This window comes from Anabrus simplex, chromosome 10 (assembly GCF_040414725.1).
Source record: "Anabrus simplex isolate iqAnaSimp1 chromosome 10, ASM4041472v1, whole genome shotgun sequence".
NCBI classification, from domain to species: domain Eukaryota; kingdom Metazoa; phylum Arthropoda; class Insecta; order Orthoptera; family Tettigoniidae; genus Anabrus; species Anabrus simplex.
The window spans coordinates 57,969,660-57,996,159 of record NC_090274.1 but is presented as its reverse complement, the minus strand read 5'-3'; the positions used below and the strand labels follow the sequence as shown (position 1 = coordinate 57,996,159).

The 26,500-nt window shown below is 38.9% G+C and overlaps 1 protein-coding gene across 1 annotated transcript in view; it reads right to left on the bottom strand.

Annotated features, from left to right (window-relative positions):
* Caf1-105 (chromatin assembly factor 1, p105 subunit) overlaps positions 1-26,500 on the bottom strand; it is a 64,397-nt gene that overhangs the window by 28,554 nt on the left and 9,343 nt on the right. Inside the window, exons 3-7 of the mRNA XM_067154468.2 lie at positions 25,738-25,870; positions 18,781-18,993; positions 11,434-11,530; positions 4,471-4,731; positions 909-1,130 (exon numbers count right to left, since the gene is read on the bottom strand). Of these exons, the coding sequence (XP_067010569.2) occupies positions 909-1,130; positions 4,471-4,731; positions 11,434-11,530; positions 18,781-18,993; positions 25,738-25,870 (926 nt within the window). The remainder of the gene's footprint in view (positions 1-908; positions 1,131-4,470; positions 4,732-11,433; positions 11,531-18,780; positions 18,994-25,737; positions 25,871-26,500) is intronic.

Sequence of the window (26,500 nt, the reverse complement as noted above, 5' to 3'; positions counted from 1 at the left end):
AATAATGTCCGAATCGCTCAAAAAAGGTATGTTTATGCAGAAGACATGGGAGGAGGGGATTAGAGAAGCACTGCAGGAGAGGGGACTCTCTGTACGAGAGGCCGTTGCCATTACTGGAGATAAGAGTAGATCCTCGTATCCTCGACACCTCATGGTACAAGAGGACCGGATTAAGTAAATATCTATATTACTGGTAGACGCCATGATGCTCAATGAGTACGCAAAATATAAACAGATAGACTTTGCTTTTGTACATTTCAAAATATTTCATTATATCTTTCGAGAAGTTAACACAACCACCAATATTGTGCAATGAAGCGTATAATTGCCGTTAGATAATCGTAAATCACATGTCGGGTTCTGCCCGACATTCGACCTCCTCAAGAAAAGCGTAATGTCGGGGCCGGCCCAACATTTGACCAATAAACGTTAATACGTTGTTAGTTCGCCCTCTGTCAAATTAGCTCAGTGAAATGCGTGACTCACAAACAAGAATGAATTAAAATATTAACCTGAAGTTAATACCCCAGGGTTTGAGTATATTTAAGCCTCCTTGATGAATCCGGGCCTTAAAGAGTTGTTTTCAAAGTTTTATTATCTTTTAATACACCTCATATAACTTCCACCTTTTTGAGTAGTATTCCTAATTTATCATCATGCCCAGCAATAAATTAGAAATCTTTCAACCACATACTGTTACTCCTCCATTTCATCCCTCTAAGGCTGATCTCATCATCTACTCCTTGTAAATGTACAGAAGTCGAGAAAGAATGCATTCTTGTTGAATTCCTTCGTAAACCTTAAACTCCTTTGAGTTTGTGCAATTCCTGCTAAGAAAAAGAAAGTAAGGCACACAAACCAAAATATGATAATACTGCCAAGGTGCAGCCTGCAGATTATTTACTCACCAGCACAGGTCAGTAAGCCTGGTGTAGTGGATGTTGGAGATGATGCCGAAGGGTTCTGGCTGCTGAGTGTCGTACAACACGACACTACACTGCGTAGCAACAGCCACCACCATCCTGTACGGGAGAGCAAACATACTGCCTCCTTCGTGTAGCTCAAATAGCAGTGGACAGAAGCGCACTGCTACCGTGTACTCATTAGGTGAAGGTAGATATACTACAGGTCTGAAAATTAACGAAACATAATAAATGTTCTACGAATTTTGTGAATGTTCAGTTGGCAAAGTTTCAAATTTTACATTTCCAGACTGCTATTGATGACCAGAAATTGGAAAATTAAAGGAGAAATATCTTTCAAATATTTTTAATTGTAGAAAATAAGCATTAAATTTACAAAGGTATGTATTTCAACTTCTCATAAATCGTACAGAAGATCATGGAACAAATGCTAACTTTTGCTCGACTCTTAACACATTCACTCTCAGGTGTCCCAGAATTTTGTTTAAAACAATAAATACGATTTGACATGAACAAAGAAAATCTTAACCACAAGGAAACTGATACAGACTATTTAAAGAGGCATTTTAGGCAATAAACACTATGTTCAAATTTTTATTCATCTTGTGACACATGCTAATGGAAGCTGTCATTGAATTGTAGACATGCAAGACTCATCTCAAAATTGATTTCTGGACATTACTGTAGAAAATATCAAGGATTCGAAGCACAATCGATAGTTCTGATTAGGTTTCCAGTGCATCTCAGTGATGAGCATCAAACCAAAAATTTTCCTCACTTCTTGCACAGTCACGGGAACTTCAACATTCACTCCTGGATTCCCAGCAAAGGCAGTGTGGAAGGGTGATAAAGTGAAGATGAATCAAGAGGATAATGACATGTGGCCTCCGAAGAAGCCTGATGCAGGCGACTTGTACATCTATGAAGACGGGGCCCTACCTATGATGAAGAATGGCACATACACTCAGCCCCCAAGCCATCCGAATTAACCAATGAAGATTAAAATCCCCAACCCAGCTGGGAATCGAACCCGGGATCCCCTAGACCAAAGGCCAGCACGCTAACCTTTTAGCCATGGAACCGGACAATCGGGAGGGTCAAATGCCATGTATGTATTTGATGGATCCTTCACTGTTCATATCATTTTCAATATCCGAAGGAATCAGCTCATGGTTTGCATCTGGATAAACAAAGAGTTCACTTATTTCTTCATCTTAACTTCTTTCTCAAGACATTCTGAATATTTTTACTTCCGCTACACACGTTATGCCACATGTACACAAAGTTTCTAAGAATGAGCAGGGGATAAATTCTTCCAGTATTGTTGTCAACAAAGAAACCCAATGCAATAATTCAAGAGTCAAGTGCTGTCTGTCAGACACATTCAGAAAAACACAATAAAAATGTGTTCAGAAAGATTTCTTACAGTTCTTTTAGCCTAAACCAACTAGTTGACCATAGTCAACCACAGGAATTTGGACAACTCAGATGCAGTTAACCAAGGTGCATGATAATCTGTTGAACAGGAAGAAATAGGAGGCTCCAATTCAATCAAGAAGGAAATTCCTGGAAGTGTAAGGAAAATGTTGCCTTCATGCAGCTTAGTCCAACGTCCTCCTCTTTTGAAATCAGCTCATGCTTTCTCAGGAACATTCAAGAACGAGGCTGGCGTCAGACAAGGTTGCACCCTATCACCTCTGCTCAGTAACATTTACCCGGAGCATATTATGAGGAAGGTGCCGGAAGACTGGGAAGGAGGCATTCGAGTAGGCAGAAAAACAACAGCAACTTGAGGTACGCAGACAATACTGTCATCATAGCATCGAGTGCCATGGAGATTATCATGGACCGGCTCACAAGAGATATAAACTTCATGTTGAATGGTCCGTATTGAACTGTGATTACATATAAAATTAAAAGTTTAGTTTACCAGTTTCACCTTTTCAATACAAAATTTTTGTAATGCGGGTTACATTACAAATGAAACATTTATTTGGTACTAGTTTCGACCTAAGGTCAAGGTCATCATCAGCCAACAACACGAATTGCACAACATATTAAATAGTCCATAAACAATGTACATATATCGCAGAAACATTGTGGTTTGACGCTATAAAGTTTAAAAGTTGAAGATGAAACAGTCACAATGGAGATAAAAGTTTTAAATTATGCATAAACAGCATTAAAGTAAGGCACTTAGTTGCCGTTGAAGGTTGATTCAATTTGGTAATCTGGATGTCAAAGATTCTTGAGTCAAGAATTCGTGTTGTTGGCTGATGATGACCTTGACCTTAGGTCGAAACTAGTACCAAATAAATGTTTCATTTGTACTGTAACCCACATTACAAAAATTTTGAAAAGGTGGAACTGTTAAACTAAACTTTTAATTTTATATGGCTCCCAAGAGACAGTGGGGAGTGTGGAATGGAAATCAATGTTGGCAAGACGAAGGTCATGATCGTGGACTGGGCAAATAACAACTTGCCACACCTGAGACAAACATGAGACTTTGAGGTAAAAGTAAACTCGTGTCCTCATCCCGAGGTGGTGCAGCTCTTTTCACGCACACCCCCATTGGAGGGTGAGCTGCATGTACCATTTCAACCACATACCAGCCCTCCTGCCATTCTTAAATTTCTGGCAGTACCGGGAATCGAACCCGGGCCCCCCAGGACGGCAGGTAATAACACTAACCGTTACGCTACGGAGGCGGATGACTTTGAGGTGGTGAGCATATTCGTTTATCTCAGTGCCCTAATAGTGAACAATGGGGGCTGCTCAGACGAGATCAGGTGACGCCTTGCAATAGTATGCAACGTGACGGCGAAGATGACAATGATCTGGAATGATAGAGCCACCATTAACAACACCGAAATCAGGCTGGTAAATACTCTGGTTTTCTCCATTACCACATATACAGCTGAAACCTGGACATGAAGAAGGTTGAAGTAATGGAAATTTGGGTGTATCGCCGAGTTCTAAGAGTATCTTGGACCGAGCAATGGACGAAAGCTTCTGTCCTAGAAGAGCTCAAGATCAAGAAGGGCAAAATGCAAAGAACAAGGTTGGGAGATCTCTACATCAAGTGACACATCTAGCGCAGGATAGAAGAGCATGGCAAAAACTCTGCAACCGCACGGCATGCCATCACACCCTGTGAAGGGTACATGGACAGGAGAAAGATAATTTATTGTGTGACAGGAGGCTGTAAACTCAGAAACCAGTAACTGCCGATGAGGAATAATTATTAGAGAAGTCTTGCTTGTGAATAGACAAGATTGCCTTCTGAAGACCCAGAGCAAAGTTCTCTGCGAAACGTGAAGAATTTTATCTTGTTTTCTAACATGGCAAAAGACCAAAAGTTCATTATCATGTCATCTCTTTTGTTTCTGAAATCCTCCCTTCATTTCAGAATAAGTTTTGTCATTAGAGGAGCCACTCACAAAAATACGATAACGATTTTTTATATCATATAATCCACAGCCAGTGAATAAAACAGGAAAGAATAAGTAGGCTATGTCATATAAAGGATTTCAAAACCAATTACTTGTTCAGTTCACTCCTGGTGAATATGTATGTTGCATTGCAATGCTTGTCAGAGTCCGGTATTTCTATGAACCCTGTCGGCGCAACTAAGATCTCTCCATCAGGTGAAAAGCTCAGCCTTCGGAAAAACGACTTGAGTGTGTCATCGTGGAAGAGACGCACCACCTTCCCCTCGAGTGGAGAACCTTCAGGAACAGGTAGCCGAGCTTTGCTCATTCGGCACACGATCTTCTTGGTGTTCACGTTGTAAACTCGGCACATTCTAGATAACAAAAGAAACATAATATACAAAATTATATAAAATGTTTGCTAATTACAAGAGTAGATCACAATTCAAATATTACATATATAAAGGTGGTGATAAGTTTTAAGGAGAGGTACAAGTAGATGACTAAACTTCCTAATTATTCTAATCATAGGAAGAAAAAAACAACAATAAAATTACAACTCTTTTCTCCAAACTCATTAGTCATTTCCCACTTACCGGTCCTTTCTCCCATCCTTTCACCAAATCACAATATCAATTGTACTCTATAAAATAAAGTACCTAGTAGGTGCCTGCCTGTATTTGTGTGGGCTAATGTTGAGAATCACTGAATGGATTTTCATGTGGATCTCACCCTTATAAAGAGCATTTATTAGGAAGGTTAAGGTGCATGAAACATCAACCCTGCCAACCATGTCATTGCAATACCCCGGGCTGCACCCACAGCGTGCTTTATTTCTAGCCTACACCTAATGCTGAGTGAAGTATCGAATGTATTTGATAATTTTCAAACAAGCAGGCAAAAAATCATCAAAAATGTGCAATAACATTGGGAAAGGAACGGATAGCAAGAAGGGAATTGGAAAGGGAAGTTAAGGGAAAGAGACCTGTTGGAAGACCGAGAAAAAGGTGGATGGATCAGATTTGGAAGGATATTAGAGAAGCTGGATTGGATGTGGTGGAAGTAATGGAGCAGGAAAAGTGGAAGGACAGAAAGGAGTGGAGGAGGCTTGTTAACCACACCCGGGTGACAGGAGTGGTACAATGATGATGATGATGATGCTGATGATGAACAATAACCCATTATATAATATTATAAAACATATTATAAACATATGCTAAACTGTTATGCCTGAACAGCTGCATGTCAGTATTGGAACTCTGTGTTCGTGTTCACATTTCACAGTGTATTATCGTGAATTACATGCCAGTGTTACTATCTTCAATTAAAGTTATAGTGAACTCATCCTCTGTCACTCTCGCACCCTGAATTATTTTCACTGCCACTATTAACGAGTAAATTCTGATCAACCAGCTTCACACAACTAAATTCTCCAGCTAATTCCACACAATATTGACTTGAAATCAATTTTTACAAATTTAAAACACTCTGCACACATTTTGAGTTTGTAAGCATGGCAGGTCCCGGCAGAGTTATTGATGACGCATTGATGACTCGATCACATTGCCGCGTAAGGTTCCACTGGTTCCATCTTGGATTGAGAATTTCACCTCTGATCATATGTAAAACTCTTTGTATGATAAGAAGTTGCTTGTATTCAGCCTGCATACATTCTCTGAATCATAAATACTGGACTTTAAGCAAGATAGATACCCTCTGCGCCAATGTTGTACATAACATATATTCAATATTTGACAGAATAACTTGAATGTGGTGAATGGGAAGATTGAAGAATGTGGATTGAAAATAAGTGTAGAAAAGAGTAAAACTCTTGTTATGACGAGAGGGGAGAAAGAAGGGAAAGGTCAGATTAGACTTGCAGACAAGCCCCTGGAAGTATTGGAAACGTTTAAATACCTGGGGAGTGAATTAATGGAGAATGCTCGACTGGATGCTGAGATTAGTAAAAGGATTCAAGCTGGAAGTTGTTTCTATCATAGTGTAAGAAATATGTTATGGGACAAAGATGTGCCAATGGAAGCAAAGGATACTATGTACAAGATGTATTACGTACCCATAACAACTTACGGAGCAGAAACTTGGACAATGACAAAGAAGGATGAGAGTCGAATACAGGCAGCCGAAATGAAATTCTTGAGGAGTATGATACAGAAGAGTAGACGAGACAAAATAAGGAACGAGAAAATCCGGGAAGAAATTGGAGTGGAAAAAATGAATGATAGAATAGAGAAGAGCCGACTAAGATGGTTTGGGCACATAAAGCGAATGAGCGACGAAAGAATGCCAAAAAAGGTGATGGAAATGCAAATCCAAGGAAGGAGAGGCCGTGGACGACCACGATTGAGATGGAAGGATACCATCCAACGCAGCATTATAGAAAGAAACCTGGACTGGGACACAGTGTTGGAGGAGGAGTGGTGGAAAGACCGAAGAAAGTGGAGAGGAACCATATTTGCCCCTACCCGGCTACAGCTGGATAAAGGGAAATGATGATGATGATGATGATTTGACAGAAGACGTAATGGAACGATAGAATTCACTAGAAGCATTTGGACTCAATATTCAGACCGGCATTTTATACCTTATCACTAGACAATGTTAATGTATATATAAAGTGCAATATTTCAACCATTATTGTAAATAATCAAGGTGGTACTATATTTTATAGTCTCACTGCAATAACTTGAACATTTCGCTATCTATTGATCAGTACCACGATATAATTTTATCTTACATAACATTTCATGCATTTCACTATTTTATATACATGTTATCACATTACACACTTTGCTCATTCGATTAATTTTATCAATTTGTGACAAATTATTGTTTCTGGATTTCAACATATAAAAAGTTTATCGTATTTAGGCTGATGATGACCCACACAGGGTTGAAACTAGTCCCCTAATACACTGTAATGTATACATAGGCATTACAATTATTGAATAGTATTGAGTAGGTGGATTAAAACTTTATCAACTAAATTATATCCACCAGATCAAGCTGAAATTTTAGAGATGAGCTCTACCATCAGTTAGGAATTTGTTCAACTCCATACCCACCATACCTCTGCATTTTTTTAAATGGTGCAGCTGCTTTGTGCAAAAAGGATCTATGTCTGAGTTTGTATTGCATAGTCACTTCTGACTTAGTGTGAATGTTCTGATAAATGAAATATATTTTAATGGTGGGAAACATTGCTCTCGAACTTTGTGGGTGATATTAAAAAGTCTTGTTTGAACTGTTGTGGCACTTCTGTGGCAAGTATGTTAGTTTTTCACTCTGTTTTGTGTAAACATGACAAAAAGACACCAAGATACACCCAGTGATGCTACTTGTGAAACGTTACAACTTAAGTGTTGGAGATGGCCTACTTAGGTAAGAATCTTCAACTAGTGATGGTGAATCTGAGCATTTAGGGAATACTGCGCATCCAAGTTCAACACGTGCTGAACTAAGGCTTATTTATTATTTTAACCATTATAGTTTGATCTGATTTTGGTCCATATCGACTTAACCACTGAAAGTCACTGTTAAGATCTTAAGTCCTCCTTATCAATACTATAAAAGTTATTTAATCCACATCAATAAAATGCCGTGCATGTTCTGAGAACCTCTTTTGTTCTCTTCCTTGGCGGCCAAACTTTCCACCAAATAATTTTCCGACTTGATACCTCTGCAGCACAGTTACAACACCAGACTCAGAGCCAACAAACGGGCAGCAACCAACACAGCAGTAGATAACAAATAACAATTTCAACTTACATAAAATATTATTTCTGCATCTACTGACATTTTCTGGCAAGATTTCAGCCATTTTTATTACCTACCGGTGCTAAGAGCCACTTACAATTTTTCAACAGATGCTTCTGTCTCACTTGCTGACGAATTTCATCAGCGGCCTTGGAAAGATTGTATTCATGACAATCAAGTTTATGCTTGTGTTCACGCCCTCATGTCGTTGGCTTTATATTATTACCGCTTTGGTTTTCCACTCATATTTTATATGAACTGTTTTTAATTAGAATTTTAATAGAAGAAGTTTTAGTCTCCGACAAGATTATAGTTTAATCATAAGCAGTTTTCCATTAGCATCTTTATATATTGTATCACTTTTCACATTTTTATGTTCCAAATTTTAATAACTGACTGAACTTTTAACTTCCACTTTTAATTTAGTTGTATTGTTGAAGATTGTGTTTAGGCTGAAGATGCCCTTAATTGAGGGCGAAACATGTCCCATGTAACTAAGAATCTATTTATGTAACCACTATAAGTGAAAATATAAGTATTGAATAGGTGGAACAAATTAAAACACCTTTATTATTGTTGAATTGATACCTAACCTCCTCACAATATACCCTACTTGAGTTGTGAATGAAATACAAGAAATGTCATCTACATAAATTATTATTACCTTCTTCTAATAATTTATAATTAAAATACAAGACTTGTCAACTAAATAAAATATTTAAAAGTACATAAAAACCAAAAATGGTCATAAAATAAGTATCTCTTTCTTCTTAAAACACTAATAATGTCACTAAAAACTGATGTAAGGTTGTCACTTCTTATTGTGAACACTTCCTGGGTGTAAAATTTGTTTACTAGCTTACGAACTGCATCATGACCTGAAATTCAAACACCTGGTAATGTCTCTTTAAATAATACAATATTGTTATGTCCCTCTAATTACTTTTACAATTTCAGAGACAGCAAGGGGCTGGAATTTTGTCCTGCAGGAGTTCTTTTACGAGTCACTAAAACTACCAACAAGTGGCTACATAATACCAATATAAATTGTCTGTTATTGGACATTATACACTGACTGACAGAGCAAATGCAACACCAAGAAGGAGTGGTCAGAACTTTATGCCAATTGCAGGGTAGACTGACGTCACTGAGGTATGCTCATGATGCGAAATGCGCCGCTGTGCTGCGCACGTAGCGAACGATAAATGGGACACGGCGTTGGCGAATGGCCCACTTCGTACCGTGATTTCTCAGCCGACAGTTATTGTAGAACGTGTTGTCGTGTGCCACAGGACACGTGTATAGCTAAGAATGCCAGGCCACCGTCAACGGAGGCATTTCCAGCAGACAGACGACTTTACGAGGGGTATGGTGATCGGGCTGAGAAGGGCAGGTTGGTCGCTTCGTCAAATCGCAGCCGATACCCATAGGGATGTGTCCACGGTGCAGCGCCTGTGGCGAAGATGGTTGGCGCAGGGACATGTGGCACGTGCGAGGGGTCCAGGCGCAGCCCGAGTGACGTCAGCACGCGAGGATCGGCGCATCCGCCGCCAAGCGGTGGCAGCCCCGCACGCCACGTCAACCGCCATTCTTCAGCATGTGCAAGACACCCTGGCTGTTCCAATATCGACCAGAACAATTTCCCGTCGATTGGTTGAAGGAGGCCTGCACTCCCGGCGTCCGCTCACAAGACTACCATTGACTCCACAGCATAGACGTGCACGCCTGGCATGGTGCCGGGCTAGAGCGACTTGGATGAGGGAATGGCGGAACGTCGTGTTCTCCGATGAGTCGCGCTTCTGTTCTGTCAGTGATAGTCACCGCAGACGAGTGTGGCGTCGGCGTGGAGAAAGGTCAAATCCGGCAGTAACTGTGGAGCGCCCTACCGCTAGACAACGCGGCATCATGGTTTGGGGCGCTATTGCGTATGATTCCACGTCACCTCTAGTGTGTATTCAAGGCACGTTAAATGCCCACTGCTACGTGCAGCATGTGCTGCGGCCGGTGGCACTCCCGTACCTTCAGGGGCTGCCCAATGCTCTGTTTCAGCAGGATAATGCCCGCCCACACACTGCTCGCATCTCCCAACAGGCTCTACGAGGTGTACAGATGCTTCCGTGGCCAGCGTACTCTCCGGATCTCTCACCAATCGAACACGTGTGGGATCTCATTGGACGCCGTTTGCAAACTCTGCCCCAGCCTCGTACGGACGACCAACTGTGGCAAATGGTTGACAGAGAATGGAGAACCTTCCCTCAGGACACCATCCGCACTCTTATTGACTCTGTACCTCGACGTGTTTCTGCGTGCATCGCCGCTCGCGGTGGTCCTACATCCTACTGAGTCGATGCCGTGCGCATTGTGTAACCTGCATATCGGTTTGAAATAAACATCAATTATTCGTCCGTGCCGTCTCTGTTTTTCCCCCAACTTTCATCCCTTTCGCACCATTCCTTCTTGGTGTTGCATTTGCTCTGTCAGTCAGTGTAAATTTTCCAGCTAACTCATTCCTGGTTGTCAGCATTTCACCCTCGTGTGCTAGATTGGGCTCATCAGTTGGTACCTAGCATACCTAACAAGATGCTGACTAGTGCATACCATGGAGGCCACTGCGTAGGCTACTTGGAGCCACCGGCAGTGCCAATGCACTATGTGAGACTGTCTCTTTACCAAAAATTGATGCCTGCTTGGCTATCAAATGATTATCAAGTGGCTACATATCTGAAGAACTGAGATATAACCTGCCAACTCAGCTCAATCACCTGACAGCACGAGTAGGCTCCATATGTGCATATGAATTGTAAAACATTAATTGTGGTATAGAATAAATAGGATGAGTGCAAGCAGGACTGCAAGAAGAAGAAGTAAAAGGTAAAAGACCAGACCCAGAGGAAAATGGAGATGGAGGGGGCTTGTACACCACACCCGGGCAACTTGAGATGGTCAACAACAACAATGATGATGATGATGATGATGATGATGATGATTTGCTACTTTCTAATTTAAGCGGATTTTACTCTATGTTTAAATACAGATTGTTCCTTTCACTCTTCAAATGACACTGACCGAGTGGGATGAAACTCAAGGTCGTGTAGCAGTTTGGCAAACCTGTCCCACCCCACGGCTGGTTGTAAGCAAGACTGTTGCAATTCTCATTACTACAAAGTCATCAGATAATTAATTGCATCAGCTGTTATTTAAACACACATTAATTGATACATAAGAAGTTATATACATTAAATTAAACTGCAAATTACACAAATGACAAGAAGGAAAAAGAATCATTGAGAAGTCTAACTCACCTGTCACTACTCAACGTGGCTACGTATTTATTCTTGGGGTCCCACGTCACTCCTTGAACAAAGCCACCATGGTCTTTCAGGATACCAATGTTGCGACCTAAGACACAACAACTTGAATTAGTTTTTGGTTTACGTCTTACAGTTTCCTTCCGCATTTTAACTTTGCAAGAGTACAGTAGCTACCAACAGTCAGTGGTCACTATGAAGATGTTCACGCCTTGGATGTTTCTGCCTATTTCCATGTCAGATATTATAAAATCTGCTGTACCAAGTGCTTTTGTAGCTAGTTCTCTTTTTAAACCAAGTGTTTTTAATTGACAGTTTGTTCTTCGAATGGAAGCTGTCCCAACCTTTTCTCTCTGAGCCACCTTGAGCACTAGGGTCTCTCATTATCAGAAAATTGTTCTGATATATTTGGTTTCAAAGTTCTTCAAGGAATAACAGCTGAGGCTTTTACAGCCAGATTTATAATTTTATTTTTCCCAGGCTTGTAGGCCATGCTCCAAGAACATAAGGTGGTCCCGACGGTTTCACCTAAAGCTTTTACAGTGAAATGTCTTCAAGGAAGGTTTCTTTATCTGCATCCTGTCTGCGGTGGACAGTTGTTGCTCTTCTGTTATTGATATGAACATGAAGCTTCATAATCCTCTCTTTGACAAATGCAATATCGTATATGGCATCCATATTCTTGCAGAGTAAAAAATCTACCCCATTCTCAACTTATTTTGAACTGCCCTGCCCAGTAAAGTTTTGATATAAAGGCCAAAGGCAGGTTTTTATACAAGTGGAGGCACATGCCTCCCCTAGCGAACCATCACGTGCTGCCCTACATAAGAGGCTTGCAGTGGTGTCTCAACGGCGCATTAGCCACCAGCATCTTGGAAAGGTGTAGCAATCTAACTGATGAGCCCACTGCTACACTGGGGCGAAACACTGGTAATTTCACGATTGAAAAAAACCTAAAAAGCTTAAATGTTTTTAACATTTGCAATTGATGAAATTAAATTATGGTTTCCTTCTAGGAACCTTATTTTTTATATTAAGTCCAAAGGCAGGCATTTACACAAGTGGAGGCACACGCTTCTCCTAGTGCACCGTCACTGCATTGTCCTACATAGGAGGCTTGCAGTGGTGTCTCAATGGCGCACTATTGCCAGTATCTTGGAAAGGTGTAGCAAACCGACTGATGAGCAGCCCACTGCTACACTGGGGCGAAATGCTGGTAATTTCACGACTGAAAAGGTCTAAAAAGCTTAAATAATTTCAACAGTTAAATCCTTTCAGAAGAAAGTTACTACCTTTCCATTTTGTTACACTTAAGGCAGCACTCCGGAGATAAAAATCGACATTTTGGTGAAATTTTTTTTATGACTGAAATTGAAAGGATTGAGTTTATTTTTTTCTTGTCACGAAGTTATTCCGCTGAATTCAAACAATTTATCACTGTAACAATGCTTTGTTTGCCAAGTGTAATTTTACATCTAAGTCCCATTTTTCTCTCATAATATTCTGCCAAATGTAACAAAATATGAATCACAGCTACATTAAGAAACCTGCATATGGAATTTTTGATTGCAGAATTTTTTCAAGTAGTAGGGAGAGGAACCATATTTGCTCCTACCCAGCTACAGAGGGAAATGATGAAGAGGGATTTTTAAGTCCAAAATTTTAGAACGTAAAATTTACACAAACATTAGTATGATATATATTCTTATATAAATTATGTACAGAAAAATCGATATGTAGTGCTTTTAAAAGAAGTATTACACTAGCCTGCAAAAAGAACTCTTTTTGTGAGGTAAAAACGAAAATAGGTGGGTCTTATGTATTTCTTAACGCAGAATTCGAGAAAAAAAATTAGTTTTGGCGTATCACGTCTGGTTTAGTGGCAATTTTACAAAATGTTATTTTGTTCTTACATAAAATTGTTGATACTTAGTATTGATTAAATTTGATATATTAATGTAAATTTCAGCTTGCAAAATGTAATCATATTTTGCATGCATTAAATACACATAAATGCTGCTTTGTAAGCAAGTAGATGGTTTGTATTATATTTTTAATGTATACTGAAATTCGTGAAACTGAAGCATAAAGCGCCTATTTAGTTTCGGCCGTACAGTTGCTTTTAAATTAATATAACCGTACCTTGAATAAAAATTACATGGTTAAACATACGTAGTTTTGTTACTTACATTATGTGCAGGTTAGATTCACACCTCCGTCTTATTCCGTTTTCTGTGGAATTTCCGGGTTTTTTAAGTTCTTGAATGATCTCTAGAAGGGTAGTCTCGTGCAATCGACCAACAGTAATCGGCTATCATATTCACATCCCAACGTCCCTGATAGCGTCGTTCTGCATCTCTGAGACCCTGATGAAACCTTTCACCTTGTTGTTCACTGACAGCTTCTAAATTTGGAGGGAAATAATCCAGATGCGAAGCTAAGAAATGAAGCTTAAGGCTCACATTACAACCGAGTTCCTTAAACTTTACCATCATTTTCCTTACAATGTACTGAGGGTCCTTATTGTTGCCAAGGAATTTAGTCACTACATCTTTGAATGCGTTCCATGCCTCTTTCTCAATTTTGGTCATTGTATCTGTGAAATTTTTATCCTTCACCAGTTTACGAATCTGTGGTCCATCAAATACGTCTTCTTTGATTTTTGCATCCGATAATGAGGGAAATTTAGAGGATAAATATTGGAAGGATAGGCTACTTTTTATCTAATGCCTTGACATACTCTTTTATCAATGCTAATTTGATGTGCAAGGGTGGAAGTAGAATTTTTTCACGGTCAATAAGACTTACATTCAAGACATTTTTGGATCCTGGTTGTAGTTGTTTCCTTTCTGGCCAGTTCACCGTATCCCAATGTTTATGCCGTGTCCTGCTAACCCATTCGCATAGGAAACAGGGAAATTTTGTATAGCCTTTTTGTTGTGCCAGCAACAATCCAATGATCTTCAAATCACCACAAATTTGCCACCCATGCTCATGATATTTAATATTTTCAAGCACCAACTTTAAGGTCTCGTATGTTTGACATTTTTGTGGAGTGTGCAAGGGGTACGGATGCCAGAACATTTGCATTATAAAGCAAAATAGCCTTTAAACGTCTTTTGGAAGAGTCGATAAAAAAAAAAAAAACGCCAGTTACTAGGATCATACTCTTTCTCTCCCAATTGATGTAGAAAATTTGAAACATTCGTACAAAATACAAGTTCATCTTCTTGAGTGTAATACTTTCGGAATTCTTTGTCACGATTTCGGTACCACGAAAATGTAACACCGTGTGCCAACATATTCTTTTCGCACAATCTTGAACCAAGTAATTCACATTTTTCTTTGGTTAGCTCTAAGTCCCTTATCTGATCATTCAATTCGGATTGCGTGAATTTGTTTGAAGGTGTGTCATATTGATGTGGCTCGAAATCTATTTCTTCATCGTCAGATTGCAAAACAATAACAAATCGAATCACATAATTGTATTCTAAAAAAAGTTGCGCGAGAACATCTCTCAACATTATATCTTACGAATTCATGCAGATAGTAAAACACTGAATTGCGTCAAAACTAGACGTGTTAGGAAAAAAAAAAAAAGCATCTTCGGAATCAGGGCAGCGATTTCCATAAGAATTACATATTTTTTATTTTACCGCAAAATCATGTTGGCTAGTGTTATCTACCTAATTACAAATTTACATTAACATGTTAATTAAATTTCATGAAAAATGGAATTAAAAAATTCAAAAGAAAAATTTATTTTGGAAAAACTATTAATTGTATATAAATGAAATGTTCGTGATATCTCTATTTTTATGCAGGTAACATTCCCACAAAGTTTCGTGAAAATCCATGCATTAGGTAAAAATATATTTTTATCTCAGGAGTGTCGACTTAAAGCAAGGATTTTTAGATTCCTTCTTCTATAAGACCAACTCTCTCTTCAGCTATTCCAGTAAGAGTAATGATTAAGTGTTCCTTTTTAGTTTTTAGTCTTCTAAAGGAGATTTTCCTTGGATGCTTCTCCTTCATTCTCGTCATTCAAAAAAGACAGTCTAGTTTGGTATTACAATTTCTTCTGAGCTCTTTTTATTTTTAAAAAGGTGGCTGAGCTTTATTTGATATTGGAGATAAGAGGAAGTTTCTCTAAAAAGGAAGAGTAAAGTTGCACATTAAAATATTATGATATAAATTTTCATTTATATGTTCATATTGTTTCACTATTATAAAAAAACCAGTGTGTTCTATGCCTGATGTTATCATGGTTAAAGAAATTATCTTTTTTTTTAATGGATCACGTAATATGGTACGAATTAATGTAATTAAGCAATATTTATAGATTTTTTTTATATTTTTAATCCAGTTTCCTGTTTGTTGTGCAGCTACCTCTGATGAAGAACACTTTATTTCTCTTCCCAAATTCCATACAAATGGAGGGATTTACAATCGACAGTTAATTTCTCGAAACATTTTGGCAGACACTATTTAAACACAAAACAGAGAATGAAATTAAAATAAAATTGTTCAACAGATCATCGTGCACCAAAGAGCAACCAAATCACTCCCCAAACACTAACAGGTATGCGATACTTTTCCTCAAAGTATCAGAAGGAAGGTTAATTTGTATCTCTTCTTTTTGGAGTGAATTTGCTTGGCCTGTGTAATCATTTTCCGCAAATCTAATTGTTGGATTGATAACAAAGTGAATGCTCTGTTTCGTGCCAACTGTTACGCAGACAAATTGCTTATGCGATCAATGAGTCGAGGCAATCATACCAGCCAACTTCGTATATTAAAAATTCGTAAGCTTTTACACACAATTGATGGTTATGAATTTCATGTTTTTGGTCCGTATTGAACTGAGAATAATATACAAGTAATAATAATAATAACGTAAACGTTTCCACCTTAAACGTTTACGTTGTTATTATTATTACTTGTATATTACTTTTACACACAAACTAAATAATGTACAGGATCAAGCAAGGCATGGTAAAACCAAACCGATGTACCATTACATAATACAGAAGTTTAACACATTGGTGACTGGCTCCAAACAGAGCCTACTATCCCCTGTTGACCAAATAGTTCAAGCCTGCAAGAAAAAATTTATGCTGCTGCACTCAAATCATAAGTTATGAATTTCATTATAGCCCGTATTGACAACTGATCGCTGTCTAATGGTATTGAATAGGTGGACCCTTCTCTACCCTTTTATAGCTCCACTCAAACGTGAAAACTATTCGAGATACCAACCTCAAACTTTAAAATTACGAACTGGATTATCTTTTGAGAAGCCGCTGACTGTATCTATACCTACTACATATTACAAGTGCTATCTACCTCGACTTGTGTGCATCTGAGTCATTGCTGTATTCCAACACACGAGATTGTTGTCCACGATTTATCAAAGGACCAAAGCACTGTCAGAATTACTCACATAATTAGAAATATCTAATTCACTGTCTCTAGGTACATCTGTTAACCATACATACATCTGATAACTGGTCTGCACACAATTCATCACAAACATCCATATCTGTTAGCAACTGCATGCGCAGCACTATGATGACAGCTGCACTGAAGCTCCAAGAAATAGCTCGACATTTCTGATATTATTTTGTTACGAAGGTTTAAGGAAAAGAAGATGGAGCAATAGTTGCCTTACACTATTTATTCCGTGACTACACCATTTAAAACTTATAATTTTGTCACCAGATTGCAACAGCGATCAAGGAAACATGAGGTCCATTAAAACGAGAATTCTTGTAGCCATGTCACGTATGGTCGAGTGAGAAACTACAAGAATTCTCGGGGCCCATCACCAATGTGTTAATACCTTACTTCCATACAGTCCAGGTCATTATACAGACTCCTAAAAATCCATATTATGAAAAAACAGAAGAACAAACAAGGTCCACCATAGTACATACACATGATGATGAATCACACTACTGAAAATCAGGACAGAGTGCGATAAAATACAAAACACGTGCAATATACTGATATTACTTCTTACTAAGATAGTATATTGCTAAAAAGTAAAGGTTCAACTACTGAACAATTGCTCCTTTGACTTATCAGCAACTGAAAGTGAGGAACGAATCTGATTATCAATGATACTGAAATGTCTCCCTTCGAGTTCAGATCATCACTTATCAAAATCCTACGCAAGCACATTTTGGCGCAATTTCAGAATGCAAGTTTTGACTGAAATTCGTTAAATATTAGGCAAAAATTAATGAAATCTTACTAGAATTGCATCTCAGAGAAGAGATGTGTTCATAGCGATGTCCAGGAACCCACCACCCCACCCCAAGAACTACATTTACTTTTATAACCTAATGGAGAGTATTACACGCCATTTTCATTGCTGTTGTAGCTACTTGCATTCCTACTGGCCAACGTAAAGTGGCACGTGAACTCATTCCCATCAATTATGATAATCATAATACATTATCAACCCCAGCACAATAAAAGCGCCCCTTTGCTTGCCCCTGTATCACAGGTCTTGTGCAGATCCTATCCTAACCATCCGCACCGCAAAAACCAGTCCAGACCAATGGTCTTGTCAAGTCCTCTCCTAACCATCCGCATGGCAAGAACCAATCCAGACCAATCGTGTTTCCAGACGAAACTCTAGGCCTAAGGCCGCTTCTAACCTGGGGGCTTATGCTCCCAGAACCCCTTCGCTTGTTCCTATTTCACTGGTTTTGCCCAGGTCCTATCCTAACCATCCGCACAGCAAGAACCAGTCCGGATCAATGGTGTAACAATAATCATCACCACCACCACCTATCGAAGCAACACTCACTCAATAGTTCCTAAGTAGAAACGTTGGTAGCACTGAGCACTGCTTGAAAACATCCATCCCGAGAAGGCTGCAAGTGTGTAAACAAATGACAGTTGTTCTGCACATGTGAAAGTCTTGTCTCCAGGGCTAAAGTATTGATAAATTAGGCTCTATCTCTAAAGTTGTAAGCTACAACGCTTTGCGTAAATTCTGCAGACAAACTGTAAAAGTTGGCAGGTATACTGAATGCACTACTTAAACATAACATTTATGTGAAGTACTTCTGCCTGAGTAACATACAACATTTTATTACATACAATATTGAATTTCTCTATTTAAAAAAAGTATGAAGATGAACATTACGCTCTGTTCACAGGGTTCTATAGTCGTAAAATACAATAATTTTCAAAAATTTTACAGACAATGCACTTCTTCATAAACAACAAATTTCAGCGACATATGTAAATATGGTACATATACAATAAGACATACAAGTGAGTGGGCTGTAGTAATCTTGTATTCACTATTACGCTTCGATACATTACCTTTAGCCACGTCCCACAGGATGGCAGAGTTGTCCATAGACCCAGAGATGAGGTTGGAGGAGTCCAACGACCAACTCAAGTCATAGACATCCTCAACGTGGCCTCTCAGTATCCGCACTGTCAGCCACTGTTCCTTGTTAGCATCGCTCTCGCTGCTGGGGAACTCGGGTGTGTCCTGGTCTGTCTTCTGCTTCCAGATAATAATGGCTGATTCTGCGTGAACACGAAAGCAGTGTTACGTCACCTTGGTTCATAAAAAAACACTGAAAATTTTGTAAATTTAAAACAAATAGCAACCACCCTGGAAGGAGTAAATGAAGAGAACACATAGCATATTCAGAAAAGTTTCAAAAGAAAGATATTTTTTCAAAAAACTTTTTTTTTTTTGCTAGGGGCTTCACGTCGCACCGACACAGATAGGTCTTACGACGACAATGGGATAGGAAAGGCCTAGGAGTTGGAAGGAAGCGGCCGTGGCCTTAATTAAGGTACAGCCCCAGCATTTGCCTGGTGTGAAAATGGGAAACCACGGAAAACCATCTTCAGGGCTGCCGATAGTGGGATTCGAACCTACTATCTCCCGGATGCAAGCTCACAGCCGCGCGCCTCTACGCGCACGGCCAACTCGCCCGGTAAACTTTTTATTAGAAGACAAGCAGAATATTTTAACGATAAAAGTGCTGGAAACAACTTTTTACAACATCTGTTCAAATGAATAGAAATAGTTGTTTTAAATTAGGCTAACAATATGTAGATCCATTTCCCTCTCATTTCACCACCACATTCGACCATCCACATTGTTTTTAATTTATTTTAAATTTATGTAGTATTTAAGAAAAACAAGGTACCTATTTTATATGTTCTTGAAAAGATAAATACTTAGTGAATGCACCTAAGCAATGTAAAACAGCTGAAGATGTTCTAAAAAGGAACGAAACATGTACTGTGTATGATTCATTAATTTGCTTAAATGCAAATACTGTATAAGTATCAAAAAGGTGGAAGATTTTTTATTGTTATTAAGTCTTTGTACAGGGTAGTTGTCGAACACTGACATCACTCACCTTCCCTCTTACAAAATCACTTTGAGTTTCTCTTCAAAACTTGTGAAATAACCAGTCTTCATTTAGCACAACTGATATACACTCAGCTTCTAAAGCGTAACTGATTCTAATCGGCCGAACAGAAGAGATGAATGACGTAATGACAGCATAGTGCTCTGCACATCACCTTCTCTTTTAAATTTTTTTTTTTTTTTTTGCAATTATTGTGTCAGTCGGCATATCAAAAAAGGTAGGTGTCCGGTCCGCATTCCAAAATTGGGACGACGCATAGTTCTCTTATTCTACCTTGTTTGAACTGTGAAATTACAAAAGTCTGATTTTCTGTTCAAGGTCTTGCAGCATTCATTGATCCTGTAATGATTAAGAGGAGGTTTCCATAAGGCAGTATTATCAGAACTTTCATCATATTGGCTTGACAGCCCTTTGTAGGCCTAGCCCTTCCTCAGACGTTTCTGCCAGTCTTCCTGTTCAGTATCATGCTACTCCGGTTCTTAATTCCCAGGATCCTTATATCCTGATGCACACATTCCTGCCATCTCGGCTTTGGTCCCCCAAATTTTCGGGATCTTTCTGGTAACATACTAAATATCTTCATCACTCTTTTGTCTTTGGCCAAATGTACATGTCCAGCCCACTCTAGCCTCAACTGGAAGACTTGGGAATAAGAAGACGAGTTGCTCAACTAAGCGGTTCATTCCGGACTCTCAGTGGAGAGATGGCAGGGAGTGCCATTAAAAGATGAATAAGTTTGAGTGGAGTTTTTAAAAGTGGGAAAACCAGGTGAGTTGGCCGCGCAGCTGTGAGCTCGCATCCGGAGACAGTGGGTTCGAATCCCACCGTCGGCAGCCCTGAAGATGGTTTTCCATGGTTTCCCATTTTCACACCAGGCAAATTAAGGCCACGGCCGCTTTCTTCCCATTCCTAGGCTGTTCCCATCCCATCATCGACATAAGACCTATCTGTGTCAGTGCGATGTAAAGCAAAAAAGTGGGAAAGAGCTCTTTAAAAAAAAATGCTATTATTCGGGGCGTCGACCTAAGAAGATCTTTTGCCCCTACTTTGCACCATATGCTGTGAACCTGCGTGTATTTGGAAATGGTGGAAGTGTAAAGTGTTGAATGTGAGGAAAGGAACATTAAGGATGACACAAACACCCAGTCCCCAGGCCAGGGATATTAATCATTTATAATTAAAAATCCCTGACCCGGCCGTGAATCGAAGCCGGGGCCGCCGGGTGACAGGCAGACACGTTGCCCCCTACACTGCGGGGCCGGACTGGGAAGGAGCATAATAGGAACATAAGGTTGGAATTCAAGAGAACAAATTGGAGCAAATACTTGATCATAGCAAAGGGAATTACAGATTGGAATACTTTACCAATAAATTTCAAACTTCTTTGAAATTATTTATGAAAATATTAGGTAAACAGCTAATAGGAAATCTGCCACCTGGGCACCAGCACTAAATGCAGATCAGTAATAAATTAAAAGGAAAAGACAAAGAGAAGTTCGTCTCCTCAGCGAAAGAACATTCATTCTTATAAAACGAAGGGCCAAGCCTTCAAAATCAGCAGCACTGATACCTACACTAGTTGCAATTTCACGCACCTTCTAGTGCATAATTTTGTGCGAGACTCAGACTCCATTGTTCCTTAATATAATTATATATGCCATTCATTTATTGTCAACTTCGGGACACTTCTCACTCTTTGGACCATGATAGGTTTTTCTTGATTTGTTGGGAGTTTCTGAAAGAGAGTTTTTGTTTCCGCCTTTGCTACATATGAAAACCTAATGACTGCCTTTACTAAATGGCGGTACGTACATACATTGCAGACCTAGTGCCTTTCACACCATGCACTAGCCCCGTTCCTGGCCACTTTCTAACTATCTTCAAAGTGGAGTAAATGCATAAAAATAAACTGTCAGAACTTGACTAACTTTTGAAGGACTACTTTGTTTCTGGAGGCCTTCCTAAATAGCCCTAGCAATTTTTTTCTGGTGTGATAATCCGAACAGCAGAAATTTAGGGGACCGGTTGACCAATAATCTTTCAGACACGATTTCTTCACCTGCCCCACCAATAATAATAATAATAATAATAATAATAATAATAATAATAATAATAATAATAATAATAATAATAATAATAATAATAATTTCCCTGCTAGTGACAGTCCATTTCAGTGTTTTGACAATACATTATGAGAATGTGACTATGATTTCTGCTGATAGTATAACAGGGACAAGAACGAAAAGAACAAGAAATACAAAGACTTCAAGGAGTATACAGGAACAAGAAACTTGCTGTAAAGAACATTGTAAGGGAAGAAAAAGAGAAGAAATGGAATGAGTTTGCAGACAAACTGGAAGAGGACAGTAGAGGAAATATGAAATTGCTATACAGAGTAGTGAAAAACAAGTGAAGGGATCAAGAGACCATAAAAGCAATAGAACGTGATGATGGAACTCTGGCAGAAGAAGAGGGAGAAATTAAACAAGAACTCAAGATCTATTTCGAAAAGCTGCTGAATGGAGATACAGAAAACATAACGGATAGAGGAGAGCCAAGTCGAGGAACCACAACTGAACCACCAATTACATGGCTTGAGGTTGAAAATGCGCTCAAGAGCATGAAGAAAGGAAAGGCAGTGGGCATAGATGAACTAAGTGCAGATATGCTGAAAGCAGCAGGAATTCCAGGAATCCAAGGGCTCTACAGACTGCTCAACAAGATATGGGAGGAAAATACTATTCCTGAGGACTGGAAGATGGGCATCATTGTACCCCTGTTCAAGAAAGGAAGCCGACGAAAATGTACTAATTACCGTGGTATCACACTACTGTCTCATGTCCTGAAAATATTGGAAAAAATAACAGAGACCAGAATCAGAGATATTGTTGAACCAATTTTGGAAGAAGAGCAGTATTGTTTCAGACCAGGAAGGTCAACTACAGACCTTATATTTGCAATTAGGATGCTAATGGAAAAATACTGGGAGAAGAACAAGCCTTTATTTCTAGTATTTTTGGACATTGAGAAAGCATACAATAGTGTACCAAGGGAAAGAATTTGGCAATGCATGAAAGAACTTCAAGTGCGAGACAGCCTCAAAGACAAAGTGAAAATGTTGTATAGTGGGAACAGAAGCTGTGTTCAAGTAGGATGTGGTTTGTCGGACTGGTTTGAAAAAAGAGAGGAGTGCAGCAGGGCAGCTCATTGTCACCACTTCTATTTATTATTGTAATGGATGTAGTAATGAAATCAATTAAAAGGAAAGAACATGGAGATATCAAAGCCTTCACATTTGCAGATGATGCTGCGATCTGGAGTGACTCAGAAGAGGAATTGGGAGAGAGAATACAAAGCTGGAATGAGGAGTTTAAGAAATATGGTTTAAACATCAGCAAGACCAAGACGGTGGTGATGAAAGTGTATGGGGAAGGAGCAGAACCAATAGTCATGTTAAATGAAGCTCAACTGGACAGCGTGCCAGTTTTCAAATACTTGGGTAGCGTTATATCAAATGACAACCTAGCAAAACATGAGGTGAACAATCGAATCAATAAGGCAACACAATCTTACCACCAGGTAAGACACCTGCTGTGGGATGAGCAAATACCCATGAAAACAAAAATGACATTGTACAAGTCCTATTATACACCAATTCTTACGTACAGTCTCGAAACCACAACACTGACCAATAGAGATAATTCCAAACTTCAGGCAGCTGAAATGAAATTCCTACGCACTATGATCCAGAAAACCAGGAAAGACAAGATTAGGAATGAGAAAATTAGAGAAGTAGGAATAGATGATTTTCTCCTCAATAAGATTCAGATATCAAGACTGAAGTGGTTTGGTCACATGAAGAGGATGCCAATAAACAAAACTGCAAGGAAGAAATTTGACAGAAAGGTAGAAGGAAAACGACCCGTGGGAAGGCCACGAAGGAAATGGATAGATTTAGTTAAGAGCGATGTACTGCTGAGAGGTCATGATTGGGACAAGTTGGTGGAGGAAGAATGGTACAAGGACAGGATGAGATGGAGGAGGCTCATATACCACACCCGGGAAACTGGAGATGGTTTAGGATGATGATGAGTATAAGTTTGTCTGCTCAGCTACATACTAAAAAAATATCCTTGCCAAACAGAAGTCCTGCTCTCAAGTTCATTTAGCCCATGTGTGCTCTTATGCATAACCCAGTTGTCAGAAAACAAATTATTTATATTATTTACACTATTTAAACTCATAACACAATTATCAGTTTCCGTTTGTACTACAGATGTTCCACGCCATGAAGATAAGGCTATACCCTCATCGCATATATTTCTGCTAGAAATTTCATCATAAGAGCCTCCGTGGCTCAGGCGGCAGCGATCCCGGTCAATCCATGTGAGATTTGTGCTGGACAAAGCGGAGGCAAAACAGGGTTTCCTCTGGGTACTCCGGTTTTCCCTGTCATATTTCATTCCAGCAACACTCTCCAATATCATTTCATTTCATCTTTCATTCAATAATCACTGCCCCAGAGCAGTGCGACAGGCTTCGGCAGCCGGCACAATTCCTATCCTCACCGCTAGATGGGGGCTTCATTCATTCCATTCCTGACCCGGTCGAATGACTGGAAACAGGCTGTAGACTTTCATTCATTTTCAGATGATATTTCATCATCAAACTCTAAATATTCACTATCATTTGGACATTCCGAACACGTATCTGCACATAATTCGCAAATAATTTCAACCCTGCCTAAAACACGCCTGATCCCCACAGGACACACATGCCGCCATCTTGCTGACTGCATGACTCTCTAAACTTTGTAAACATGTTGTCGGAAAATTCAAAGAAAACTATAAAATGAAGAACAATCAAAAAGGAATGCAAGTATTGACTGTGCAAAGCCGTTCACAAGACAGTTCATCACCCATGACTCACTATCAATATATTATCAAGATCCTAATTTTGTACAATTATTTCACTCGTACGCGTTTCGGGTTGTTTATAAGTGGCTGGTTGTATATAAGTGTTTTAAAGTGTTCTATTACATAATACACATCTAAACAAACATTATCAAGAAATGTTTATTGTGTATGTGTTATTACAATGTGTTTCATATATAGTTGAATGATGTTAGATCTTAAGATAAGGGAAATCGTGCTTTATGAAGTAGAAATCACTGATGAAGGGAGTGGGGGCTCCTAAAATATGAACAAGTTGAAATAATTGTACAAAATTAGGAACTTCATAGTATATTGGAGCAGGAAAAGTGGAAGGGCAGAAAGGAGTGGAGGAGGCTTTTAAACCACACCCGGGCGACTGGAGTGGGACATTGATGATGATGATGACAATATATTGACAGGGCAGACCAAACTATCACCTGTAGTATATTTATTGTTTTAAACATGTGATCTAAGACATCACAAACATCTCTACCAAGCCAATCTCAAGTTTATTGTTAGAATATTTGATAAATTGTTTATCCCACACACATTGTAAAAACTTGCCCTTATTGCTACCAAGTTAGTTTTTCGGGCCTAGTAAGAATTGCCCAATATGTTGAAAAATTTGCTGACCATCTGGAAACAACTAAGACACTGACGAAATCAACAGAAATTTACTGATCTGGTTCTACTACAGTGCCTACTTGTCATACAAAAAAAAAAAAACCCCTGTGGAATGTACATGAAAATTTTGTTGTAAATTCCTACTTCCATTTTAATTCTGATATCTCAAGGAATATTGCACAGAATCCCATGGCTCAAAGAAATTTTGACCGAGGAAACCGTGACGTGTAAACCACACTATACCTACTTCAATTGGCAATTGATGCGAGTATTAAAACAAACACATCATTCAAACAGAAAATATAAACAGAATCTATTTTTACCATCATCCCCAGATGCTAGAAATTCTCCTGAAGGTGAAAAGCGGACCACATTAACAGCTCTCTGATGTCGCTGGAGATCAGCAGCAAAATCTACTGTTGCCACTCCATCGCTTTTAATGAGTACATGCCAAATCTGTACAGAGGAAGAAAATAATTTCAAATCATTAACTCCAAGGATTTTTCAAAGAAACACAATTCTATTCTTTACATTATATGGTAAGGTCCTAAAACTGAGACAGCAGAACTTCCCAAAAAATGACACAGCCTGTCTTTTTACAAGAAAATAAGGTTCATCCTAATTATTCCTTGTTTTATATATGTTAGTACTGTATATACAAGAATAATCTGTGCCATCAAATAACGTGTGCACCTTAATTTTAGCAGATTTAAAAAGAAAATTGGCTTTAAATTGTGTTTTATTTACAAGAAATTAATCTTACATAATGATGTACTCCAAAACTGAATTTTAAAATATAAATGTGTTTCAAGAAAGGCATCATAATCTTCATATGTTGTTGGGTAGGCAACTCACTTGCTTAGAATTTTCATATGGTTTGCTTACCTTCCCCCGATCTTTATAATTAGCTAGTTTTACCTGTGTTGTAATGAGTGTGTTTGGCATTAGCTGTATAGGAATGTATTTTGTAAAATACCCACCGATTACTATTTGTATTTTGAAGTCATGTTTTGTTTTTTTGCCAGTAGCGAGTACAACTTTCTTCGACATTGTACTTCCTTCCTGCTGCATGGTTTCCAATGTTCT